Below are 12,243 nucleotides of genomic sequence, written 5' to 3'. Positions count from 1 at the left end.
CAGCGTGCTTGCTAGCGTTAGCTTTGCCTTCACGTTTGCTCCGCCCACAAAGGAAACGTCATAAAGTATACCAACAGTGAAAGGATAGTAGTAGTAGTAGTAGTAGTAGTGGTGTACGGTATCCAGGTGCACCTTTGAGTCGTAAACCCTGCAGTGCTTTTATGTTGAAAATCATTACCGGAAGCACCTGTCACCTCCGCTAGCTTGACCGCTAGCCTGCGCGATCTCCTTGCTGCTACTAATTAAACGGTTTCACGCAGGAGTCCATCACTTCCTACTGTACGAAGCTATGTGTTGGCCGACAGGGAAGCGCGCGAAGCGCGGCTATATGCTCCTTCGCGCCGCTCGGGAGCCATGGAGGAGCGGACACTGAAGGGGAGGAAGCAGCGACCGGAGCACTTCAGCAGCAGCGGGTCCACAGCGGCGGCGGTTCAGACAACGGTCGGTCCACGTTATCTGCAAACGGCACGACCGCAACTGTAACTGACGGGAACACAATGGTGACCTGGAGTAAAGTTTCCGTCATATGTGAAGAAGCTGTTGTCACTGATGTCCAGCTCAACTTTCCGTTAACTGGGATTTTGTTAGTCTCGATGGGATCATAGCGACCGTGCAGAGTTTGTTTTGCTCCTGTGTTCTTGTCCGGTAAAAAGCCATCTGCCCCCCCGGGGTAAATCTGGCGCACTGTCGGCCCCGTAGTGGCTCTTTAATATTTTAAACCCGACATCCGTGGAGGTCAACATGGGGGCAAAGCAGAGCAGCCCGCCTGCTGATCCAGCTGCCAACGGACGGACCCGAGCCTACTCGGGCTCGGACCTGCCGTCCAGCACGTCCAGCGGCGGCGGCGGTCATGTCAGCAGAAGCACCGCCGGAGGTGGCAGCAGGTACCATGGGTACAGTGCGCCCGGAGCCTCGTCCAGCACCAGCCAGGACATAGGAGCCAGAGGAGGCAGGTCTGCAGGTGCCTCAGGGGGATCGAGGACCAGATCTCGGTCCGGCATCAACATTCCGAACAGCAGCGGAGTCTACAGTTCCCCGGAATCCGAGGGCAGTAGCCCGGAGGAGGCGGCGGCAGCAGCAGCAGCGGCGGCGGAGAGGGAGCATGAAGGTCCCAGGCTGCTGATAGGATCATTACCAGCTCATCTCTCCCCTAATCTGTTTGGAGGTAAGATTAAGGTTAAAGCCAGACTCACTGAACTGTAGAGGCACAGGAGTCCGCCCCAAAACAAACAACTTATTAAATCATTTATTATTAGGGCTGTACCATTGATTACAAACTATTACCAGCATCTTTCATGTTGTATGTCTATACATGAGCAACTATAGATTAATTACACTCACAGAACTGTCATGACAGTGCCACAGGATGAGGCCAAAGTAAACAAACTTTTATGATGTAAAACATTCACTTCAGTCATTTATTACACATGAACAAATGTATCATACATCATACAGGACAAACTCATTCAGACATGCAGTAAGCTAATACTGGAATATTCTGTACAACGGCAGAAATTAAATCAAATTACAGAAGACCACCTTATTTCCCGTGTGTTATCACAACACCATGAACAGAGGTCTGAGTACAAATCCATGTAAGGCAGAATCTGCAGGGAAAAAGTCAATAATGGACCACGTATCTCGAAATGAGATCATGACCCTTTTCTCAGAGACATTTTTATATTTAATTTGATTCCATGGAAAAATAGAAGAAGGTCGAGTGAGGATGTGTTCTGAGTTAAGCTGCTACTAATGTTAACCTCCTCTGCACTTCAGACTAAGAAGAAGTGAGAAGTGTCTTTTTGAGAGGGGCATCATTTACAAAATTATTATGGGGAAAAAGCCATTAGATGGAAAGCATTTTAAAGATTCTCCAAACCATTACTACCAAGAAAATATTGAGCTCTTGAGGTAACACCATTATCACCAATGTTATAATACAGGGGTGTAAATAGGCCGAGCAGGTGTCAGTTACATACTTTTCACAGTAGATTTGTTCTTATTAAGATAATTTGCCCTCTCATTCTTCTCTTCCTCACATATACTTCACACACTAGTGACATAAGATGGACCTCCAATTATTGTTACTTATTCATTTATTTGTGTTATTTATTTTATTTTCTACACACTTTCCTCAGCTTCACTCCGATCACTTGCACCACCAGAGTACCACCAGAGGAAGTTTTGTACCACTGGTGGTACACGTATGACAGTTTGAGAACCGTGTCTCTAAATTTCATCAGCTGTGTGACTTGAGGTTGGGCCATTAAAAAGCCAAAATTATCACCTTTCTTCACAGTGCAGTAATTTAATTCCAGGAGGCAGTTTTTACCTTTTAGACTGTTCACTGGCTTCAGTTGGTCGTCCATCTGGAAAGCAACAGTGTGTTTGATGCTCATTCTGTTGATCAGTTAAGCTGAAGCCAGAGTCCAAATAGCCAAGAGGCTTCTCACTTGGACTGTCACGGATACTGCAGTACCACAATTTTGCCATCGTATTATGTCCACAATTGCACGATCGCATCACTGAAAGGAAAAGTCCTCTTAAGGAAAGGGGGGATAATGGTAAACCAAGGCTCAGTGCATCAACAGAGAGAGTGGAGATAAGATAAGAAAAGGCAGCAGGCAGACACATTCTGGTTTAAAAAAACAAAAAAACTTGATATGGTGTTGACCAGGTATTTCGTTGTCACGATCAAAACGCACACACTCTCTGCTACTGAGAATTATGTCCACAAGTCAGTGAGAGTTTTCAGGAGTTCATTCGAGGTTAAATCTACCTTAATGGGATGAGGCAGTGATGCCTAATCTGCTCTATCTTAATCTCTGCTGCTGAGTCTTCATTTGAATCCTGCAGCACTTGTTGCAGTGCTGCTGTCTCGCTGCTTGGACTGAGCAGCTGTGATGTCACTCTGGTTTCTAAAGAAACTGGCTTTTGGGACTGCTTCTGCTCCCTCATATGTGCACACAATCATTGTGTGAAGATGGCTGGATTGCCTGCGTGTCTTTTTTTACTTGTTATCTTTTTCACACATTTGGCTTCACAGCGTTGTTGTATTGATACAATTTACATGCATTGGCACTTTTTTTGCCGGTGTCTCTTCCTAACAGTTGATGCGGAGGTGAAACACTCGTCTGGATGAACGAAGATGTGTTTGTGTGGATGTAGACTCGTAACTGTGGCTCCACTTCCTACACATTTTACACCTCATCTCTTGTCATCTTGTTCAAACATGCAGGCTAGTTTGTGTACAGAGAGCGAGAGAGAGAGATAACTGTGTGGAAGCTGGTGAGGTGCCAGTCCCATTCTCTCTCTTCCCATTCTGTCAGTCTCCTGCTGCTCTGTGAGCTGATCAGTCTGGCACTTAAAAACCAAAAAAAATAAAAAATAAATAACCCAATGAGTCATATTGCGCACCGATACATTACACATTTCTTTTTTGAAAAAAGAAGAGTACGTTTTATTTGGTAATTGTAATGTAAATGTAATAAGACTTGAAATTAGACGAGTTAACTGACTACTGGGAGCTCACGCTCATTAAATCTGTAAAAGAAACTCAACTTGCACCTGTTGTTACCTCGAACGATCTTCAGTCCAAACTCCAAGATCTTAATTTGGTTTCAATTATTTTAAATGCAGGGAAAAAAATAAAGTAGTTACCGAGAGCTGCAGTTGCTTTAATTAACAGATAAATCAATGCCTAATTAATTCTGCTTTGTTCTTATTCGTCTCTTCTTTTTAAACTTGTTGTTTTCTACTGTTTATTGTCGCTATTTGCAGGCTCGTAAAAGAGATTTTAATCTCCCCATTGCTGCCTAAAAAAATAAAGTTGAGCGTGTTTTTAGCAGTCATTTGGGAGCTCATTCTTGATGGAAACTAGTTGTGTATTAACTGAAGTCATTTTACTTTCAATAAAACCAACACTTACAGTGACAAAGGTTACCAATGAATTTGGTCCCTGTCACTGAAAGCAGCTCCACATGTTATTGTGCTGACTCAGGTACAGATGTATTCATGAGGTTAAGAGGTAACTTATTTATGTTAAAGTTAATACAGTTAATTAGTTACCTTAGATTTAATGACAGCAGGGGGAACTTACTGTGTCACATACTGGACATTTGATTTTGGTCTGTCTATTTTTCTTGCTGTTGTAATTTCTTTTCCATTTGTGTCTTTTTGAAAATGATTAGGACAAGGGGTTGCAGAAGCAGCTACATGTGGCTTTAAACTGTTGCCCCATGAACCTTACTCACCAAAGCTGGCATTATTATTGGTTTCCCAAACTGAAATCCCACTTTTGTTGTCGCTATCATCAGTGATGATGAAGTCATCTTTGTTGTTGAGTGTCTGGAGGCTGAAGATGTGACCTTCTTCCACAAAGGCATGGCTAAGCTTGAACACCCAGTCTTTTTCCCTGTGATATTTTCTGTGTGACGTATAAAACTTTCTTGAAGTGCCCTCGTATTATATACTGAACAGAAATGTACACAAAATCAGTATCGTTGTAGTTTTAGCCTACTTCTGTGAATGACTTCTAACAAGAGTTGCCAGATATGGAGGACTGAAAGCCTCCGTCCTCCTACGATGTTTTCTTGCTCCGAGCGTTGACTAGCTGCAGCAGTAGCATCATGCCAAAGCTAGCAGCCTGGTTCTTGTCCAAAGCAGACAACAGCCAGAAGGCACACATACAGTGCATGCTTTTATGATTATTATCCACTGAAAATGTTGTGTTTTTCAGGTTTTTAAAATGTTTATTGTAGATTTCACGGTATTTGCCAGTTACAAATAAATAGTGGTTAAACATCTGCATGAGTGTGGTTTGTCTGTCCTTAAGGGAAAAACAGCCATATTTTCAAACTTTCTGAAGCCTCTTAAGTCCCAAAGTTTGGACGTGGAATGAACCCTTGCATGAGGTTATCTCTTTTCATGAATCTCTTTCCTTGACTGCCTTTGCCTTCTATTAAATGGTTGTTTTAGGTAATTTAGCAGTTCCACTATCTGCTATTTCTATCACTGGGGATAGATTTTGGAATAATGATATTATTTTCATTGTTTTGGTTACACAACGGTGTACACACTTCCTTTGTGCCATAAATTGTACCTGAAGCAAAGAGAGTAAAATAGTGAAAGCAAGATTTTCAGGGGACTAATAAAAGAGATAATGGTGTTGTTTTTCTTTCACCATTTTACTGTGCAGTCCCTTTTAATGTCATGACATTGTTTTAACAACATTTTAAACCGAAGTAAACCCCTCCCAACTTTTACTTGAGTACTTAAAGCTTTGGAATTGATTGTTTGAGAATCTGGAATCTTCCTACAGGATGTTTTACTACGTGGTAAAAAATAAGACCATTGAGTGACCATGAGAAAAAGAACATCCGCACAGTGTACTTGATACACTGCTACTTCATTTTGAGAACTCTGGGAAAAAAATTGGGGTCATTTTGAGGTGACAGTGTTATTATTTTCTGGGCGAGATATTTTGGTATCTCCGCCGTTTCCTCTGGGGCGTTTGTGGGTGATGCTAATATTGACAGATTGAGAGATGGACTGACCTGGTAGACGACAGGGCTGTATTAGCATGACAGAAGGAAGTCCTCATCATTTACCCTACCCATTTCCCAGCAGCTGAAAAACATCTTTATTTTTAGTTCTCTTGTCATTGCCCTCTTCTAGCCTCACTTCCTGCTTTCCCCTCTTCACTCCTCTCCAATTTTGTAGTTACTTTATCCAAGTCCCATGAAATGCAGGTGCGAGTAATGTGAATTTAATAGGCATCAGAGTGCCAAACACTTTCCCAGCTGTCAATAGGACAACCCTGAGTTGTCTCCTGTATTGACTATCTGCCACTTCAGTGACACAGACCTCGGGATCTAAGGCCTCATAGCTATTCATGACATTTGATTCCAGTATCTTGAGTAGTCTGTATTTACAGTATGTCGAGCTTTTCTAGTCTTGATGACCACTAATGTGTCAGGAGTGGCACCCAATGTCTTCTTGGGTTACTATTTTTTATTTGGAACCAGTGTGGTCATTGTCCTCTGACCTCTGGCATCAACAATGCATTTCTCATGGCTTCTGGTGACACTTCCATCTCCTCACATGGAGGGTGCGGGGCTTTTAACCTCGTCTTTAACCTTGTCTTGTGACTTTACTGTACAGCGTGTTCCCACTGTACAGTAAAACTCGGTTTCCTCTCCTGAAGAGTAGCCTGAATGTTCTCCGCATTCCTCAAACTGCACATGGGAGAGTAAAAGGGGAGTCAATGATCACTGAACCCTGATCAATAAAGTAATGATTCATAAATCCCATGAAATCCAGAATGTGCCGAGTCAGGGGTTGGAGGAGAGCTGAGTGAACACAACTCTCTGGGATGGTTGCCAAGAAGCAGATGTGATTGGGAGCAGATAAACCATGAAGAATTGTGGTCAACAGTGTTTAAAATGTTCAAGCTTTGGCCGAGAATCTTTTGTTCAGCTGTCCCTGTCATGGTGAATCTTTACTCGATGTGTGACATTGGTCTACAGTTTCTTGTGAATGTGAAAGTGAAACCAAGAACATATATGTTTGTCAAAATGAAAAATGCTGGTCTCACAGTTGATGGCATCATTAAGGTTGACTGGTGATTTCATTCAATGTTGTTATCTGCACATTATCCACCCATTCTCTATAATTGTATCTTGTGTGATCCTGTTTTCTTCCAGGCTTCAAGTGCCCCGTGTGCTCCAAGTTTGTGTCCTCGGATGAGATGGATCTTCATCTGGTTTTGTGTTTAACCAAACCCAGAGTGACATACAATGGTAGGCAACAAATCCTCACGTTTAATGTGTGTACTGTACACAATCAGTTGTTATTACATATAACTGCATATACTACATATGCTCTGAAAGCTAAGTACCCAAACCTTTTTGTGTCCAAACTGGACCTGAACCTCATGCAGTCACTGTAAACTTAAATTTGCAGTACCCTCTCCCTGATTTGTAATTTCCACTTGGTGCTTGTTTCCCCCGTTTACAAAACACATGCAGCTTTAATGACAGTCACTTTGCACATGCTGTATATTCATTTTCTACTGAATATACATCTACTACTACTACTCTACATGAGGGTGGCAGGGCCCCTGGAGGCAATCCCAGCTGACACAGGGCAAAAGGTGGGGGGTACACAGTGGACAGACCGCCAGTCCATCACACTCACATACACACCTATGGTCAATTTAGAGTGTCTTGTTATCCTCTGCATGTTTTTGGACTGTGCGAGGAAACTGGAATAACAAAAACAAAACATGGGGGAACACAGTCTTTTTGCTGTGTTAGCCACTATGCCCCCATGCTTTATATATAAAATGGAAACATATACGATGCTACTAGAGCTGCAACAAACAATTATTTTCATAATCGAATGTTGATGTTCAATATTTCCATTTCCAGTTTTAACGCTTTCTTTGTCATATGGACCAAAGAAAATTGCACCAAAAGCTGAAAAATCAGAACTTGTTTTAATAACCGATTAATCAAGTGATTTTTTCAGTACCTGAACCTGAATATGATTTCAAAACAGTTGTCTGACCCTTGGGGTTTGATTATCCACTAACTAGTGTGTGTGACATGGTCACTGACCCTGGGAATCACAGCTGCTCTATGGTATTTGTGGTCCTTTAATTGGATAATCAGCTGCTCAGTCCTTCTCACTGTCTGCATGCATACAGTATACACACACACACACATGCAGAGCCTCAGTAATCAGTATGTTTGTTGTCCGTCTTCCGTTGTTTGCTTTCTCTATTCAGGGACAGACCAAATAAAATGTAAACACCACACGCAATATATCAAGCAAATGATGATTTGCAAACAATGTCATGTGAGCAATGTGTACTCACGATATATGTAATTCTATGTGTTGGTCAGCTATCAACTGAACATTATATGGTATATAAACATGTGTATTTTTCCCCTCTCATGACTTCATAAACTTAGCCTGCTGTCATTGGAAAGTCGCGGCCCACACTCGTGGTTACAGACACAGCAGTCAGCAGCTGTCACATGTTTCTAGCATCGCAGCTCCCGTGTGTGTCTCTGACCTCATTTCTGATTAAAAAAACCCTGCTGTATGTGACTCTGATGGATCACACACCATCACAGCCACGCCAGAGGTCAACCTGCTGCTGCTGCACCTCTTCCACTCTCTTCTAAATGCTTGTGTCTTTAGAGAGCAAAGCTATTTCTAACAGTTTTTGTTATTGTTAGAGCTGCCCAAATGCTTTTACCTTGAAACATGTGACGGTTTATTGTCAAATGCAGTAGTTCCACTTACAGCCAGAATGTCTAACATTGCATAACATGAGAGAGTGTAAATAGGTCTGAAAAGGAAGTGAAATCTGTTACAGATGAGGATTTTTAAAATGGAAGCAACCACTGCACAGCACTACAAATTTGGCTCACCCAGACTTGATGCATTGACCTCTGATGTCTGAATTCTGCACTGCCATCCTGCATCAGCTAAACCTCCCTGAATCTCCTTTACTGTGATGTGGGGCCCTCTCTGCCCAGGGTAAACTGAATTCTAATGTCTTGATGACCTTTTGGATAGTTGGAATTTCAAGCTGGAAGGATTTTGACATAGAGAGAATGCACAGAGAGAAAATAAGTTTTAGTTTAGTTTGAATTTAAATGCAGTCATGACATTGAGATAAGTGCAGCGCCTGCAATACAATACAAATCCATGTTTTATCGATGACTTTAGCGTTAATCATTGCAGAAAATAAAGTGCATACTTTTCCACTGCACTGACGACTACCACTACCCTATCTTTACTTTCATCACCTCAGGATGGCAGCAGCAACAGGCAGTAACCGTGGCGAGAGTTACGGTGCTCCTTGAATGCATCTTGTAGCTGTTCCTCTCACTTCTGTTTCTGTAAAGTTCTCTCCCTGTTTGTCTACTCTTTGCTACCCTGCAAAATAAAACCCAATAATCCTTCCTCGTTCATTGGTCTGCACCAATTCTGCACCAGCACCATACAATTTGAGCCAGTTTATGTCACAAAATCAGTGCTGGTCTTCATGGTGTATGAATGACAATTACTGTATATATTGATCACTGTAAGATATCATGATCATTTTCTTCCTGTCTCTTGTTTGTAAGCACAATAGAGCAGTAAACAAATAAAGCCTCAATCTCACTTTATCATTCACTGAGTTATTGAAGGAGAACTGCAAATGCATGAAACACACTTAGATTTAACTCTCCTTTCTGTCTGTGTCTGGACCGTGTGAAAGACCGACTGGCACTGTCTGCTGGGCGTCATGTGGCACAGCCCATAATAAGTGGCTTTTCCAGGCCCCATGTGGGTTAATCCAGTTACATAAGGCCAGTCCCAATGACCCAGTGTGTGTTGCTGCAGGTGATGGGTTTAATGGCGCACATGATGACTTCCACTTCCTGGTCCAATGCAGTGTAAAGGAAGAATACTGCTCAGAGTGAACACACACACTCACATCTGTTCTTCTGCAACACAGTGACTTCCATTTATTTGGAATATTATCAGACTGATACTGAAGTGTGGGGTTTTGACTCGTGTATGATGAGATGTGATTTGATCTGTTGTGACGTGTGTGTGTGTGTGTGTGTTATCTTCCAGAGGACGTCCTCACTAAGGATGCAGGAGAGTGTGCGATCTGCCTGGAGGAGCTCGTACAGGGAGACACCATTGCTCGTCTGCCCTGCCTCTGCATTTATCACAAAGGGTATGAAGTTAATGTCACTTTGTTCACTCTCCATTCTGAATGTTCAATTCTTATTAAATATGATGTTCTGCGTCTGTCGGGTGTTTCACACACGGGTTCCTGATCTCTAGTCCCACATGGAGCATGTGCAATAGATGCATATGTGCATATGGTTCACGCAGTCACAAATGTTTAGACTGAACGCGGATGCCTGCGTGTGTCTGTGTGCGCCGTCACAGACACGGACGGATGCCGACATTTATGTCAGTAAACAAGGACGCAGAAAATATTAACTGGCCTCTCTGTTTACATTGTGGTCGCTGTTGCTATGGCAACACAGCATTCACTTCCACAAACAGAACAGAAAATGGTGATGAAGATTAACGTTTCTTGTGCGACTCGTTTTCCAGCTGCATCGACGAGTGGTTTGAAGTGAACAGGTCGTGTCCGGAGCATCCGTCAGATTAGCGCTTTTTTTGCACAGGTGACGTGTTTTTGCTTTCTTTACAAATTAAAAAAAATTCAACAATTAATGAATGTTTAAGCAAACGGTATATTATGTGTTGTGTGTATAACAGCAGGTTCCCCTCAAAGAGTGATCTACTTTCTTAAAGTGTGGATCCTGGGAGGCTGCTGTCACCACTGTGACCACTGTGATCAGTCATCCACCCCCATCCCCGAGAGATAATGTACTACCGTGGTGTGCCAAATGTCATTTCAACTATCTTCAGGGATTTAGACTTCATGTTCGTGTTTGAGTTGCACATCCATACACTCGGTGTAGACTGGAGCAGCTGATCTCCACCTCACTTCTGCAGCCCTGATGTTCAGCGCTACGACGGGGCAGGGCGCTTCTTCCCGAGGCCACTGGAGAGCAGCTGTCAGCGGATTGTACACCAGGACACTGGAGGAGGTGGACCATGGGCCTGCAGGCAGCGACCGGGTGCAGGGGAGGGGAGGGGGTGGATTACCCCTCCCCTTCTTTCCTCCCCCCCGGGCCCTCCCCTGCCCCCTCCTCCTTCAGCATCAGTGTCCACCAGTGCCTTGTTGTAGTGACGTCCGGCCACAGCAGGGCGGCACAGAGGAGTCAAAAACCATCAGCGGAGATGAATGGACTAACTGGTCGGACCTGCACCGCCATCTCACAGCAAAAACTGCATTTCTGCCAGTTCCAGGAGAAACAAGCCAGACACAGAATCAGCAGCACGGACACGTTCAGAACTGAGGCTGCTACAGCTGCTGCAACAATGGTGCCAACACACACACACACACACACACACTAAAAATCACAAAAATACAGGCGCGCACACACAAAAACACACATACATAACCAGTGATCCTTGGCTTTCTTCAAAATGCCCAAAAAAACCAAACACCAGAGTTTTTGCTTATCCAGAGAGTAGTTTTGGAAATTGTGGAGAGCCAAAAAAAAAAAGATTTAAGACCCCATGACATGGCTCTCAGAGCACTCATTCAGAGTTTCCACATATTTACATAGGATGACTCATCCTCAAGCACTGTGCTGACCCGACCTGCGTCTCTCTGTTCGCTCTCCATCCTCAGCAGCTCATCATCACGTAGCAGCTAAACATTTATGGCCTCACTCCAGACATTTCCTCCTCCTCCTCATCATCGTCTTCTTCTTCAGAAATGTCACTCTCAGCTTCCTCTTCAGTTCAGGTGGTGGTGGTGGTGTGAAGCCCCTCCACAGCAGAGAGACTTTAGCTGTGTCTTCATGCTGTGTTGGAGCTGCAGTGGTGCTATTGGCTCATCTCAATGCAGCACTTTTTGAACTGGATATACATAAAATGTGCGGAAGGCAGAGAGCGATGTCATGGGGGTTCTTTAAATCTGATTCAAACCGGATTTAGAGTTGGTTTGAAGTCCTCGACAGTTTCTACAGATGCATCTCAGTCTGAACACACTGGCCGCTCAAATCACACGACGAGTGTTCACTAAACATCGCACTGCAACGCGACGTGTCAATTGTTTGAAGAGCGAGATGACGCACCTCCATTTTCTTCCCCTGCGTCTTTGTTTTTAAAAGCGGCGTCACAAACGTGGGAGCACCTACATCGTTACCAAAGCAACCCCATGCCTGGACACACAAATCCAATTTGACCTTTTGGAAATGACCTGTGTGGACAGTCTCCATGGAAAGATCAAATTTCAGAGGAAAAGAAAATCTGAATTGCCTGCAGTCTGATCATTGCCTTTATTATCAACGTAGAGTGGAGGTCTTGAGTTGCAAAAAAACAAACCCTACCCCCAACCTGAATGTATGGCGGCGCTTTGTTGCCACTGTGACAAACAAAATGTGATTTTTTTCTTTTTCTTTTTTTTTTTTAATCAATGCGATAATAAAACCACAGCTTACGTTGGTCTCTCTTCAGAACAGCTCGTGTTAGACGAGGCCGGGGCTCAGACTCCGGACTCCAAACAATGTCAAAGCGACAACTCGCAAGGAATCCTGAAGCACAAAGACAGGGTCAAAAAAACTGGATAATAATTCACGTCGT

General features: G+C 43.4%; 1 protein-coding gene across 2 annotated transcripts; it reads left to right on the top strand.

The window, feature by feature from the left end:
* The first annotated feature begins 227 nt into the window (after nucleotides 1-227).
* Nucleotides 228-11,000, top strand: znrf2b (zinc and ring finger 2b). Of its 2 annotated transcripts, none has more exons than XM_044033502.1 (5): nucleotides 228-1,165; nucleotides 6,705-6,800; nucleotides 9,640-9,745; nucleotides 10,135-10,208; nucleotides 10,306-11,000. In XM_044033502.1, the coding sequence occupies exons 1-4, from the start codon at nucleotides 742-744 to the stop codon at nucleotides 10,190-10,192; spliced, it is 684 nt and encodes a 227-aa protein (XP_043889437.1). In that variant the 5' UTR covers nucleotides 228-741; the 3' UTR covers nucleotides 10,193-10,208; nucleotides 10,306-11,000. The 2 variants fall into 2 exon arrangements, with proteins under 2 accessions (XP_043889437.1, XP_043889436.1); XM_044033501.1 differs by having other exon boundaries at nucleotides 230-1,165; nucleotides 10,303-11,000.
* Nucleotides 11,001-12,243: the final 1,243 nt, after the last annotated feature.

Source organism: Solea senegalensis, linkage group LG9 (genome assembly GCF_019176455.1).
Source record: "Solea senegalensis isolate Sse05_10M linkage group LG9, IFAPA_SoseM_1, whole genome shotgun sequence".
NCBI classification, from domain to species: Eukaryota; Metazoa; Chordata; class Actinopteri; order Pleuronectiformes; family Soleidae; genus Solea; species Solea senegalensis.
This window is presented reverse-complemented; position numbering and strand designations above follow the sequence as displayed.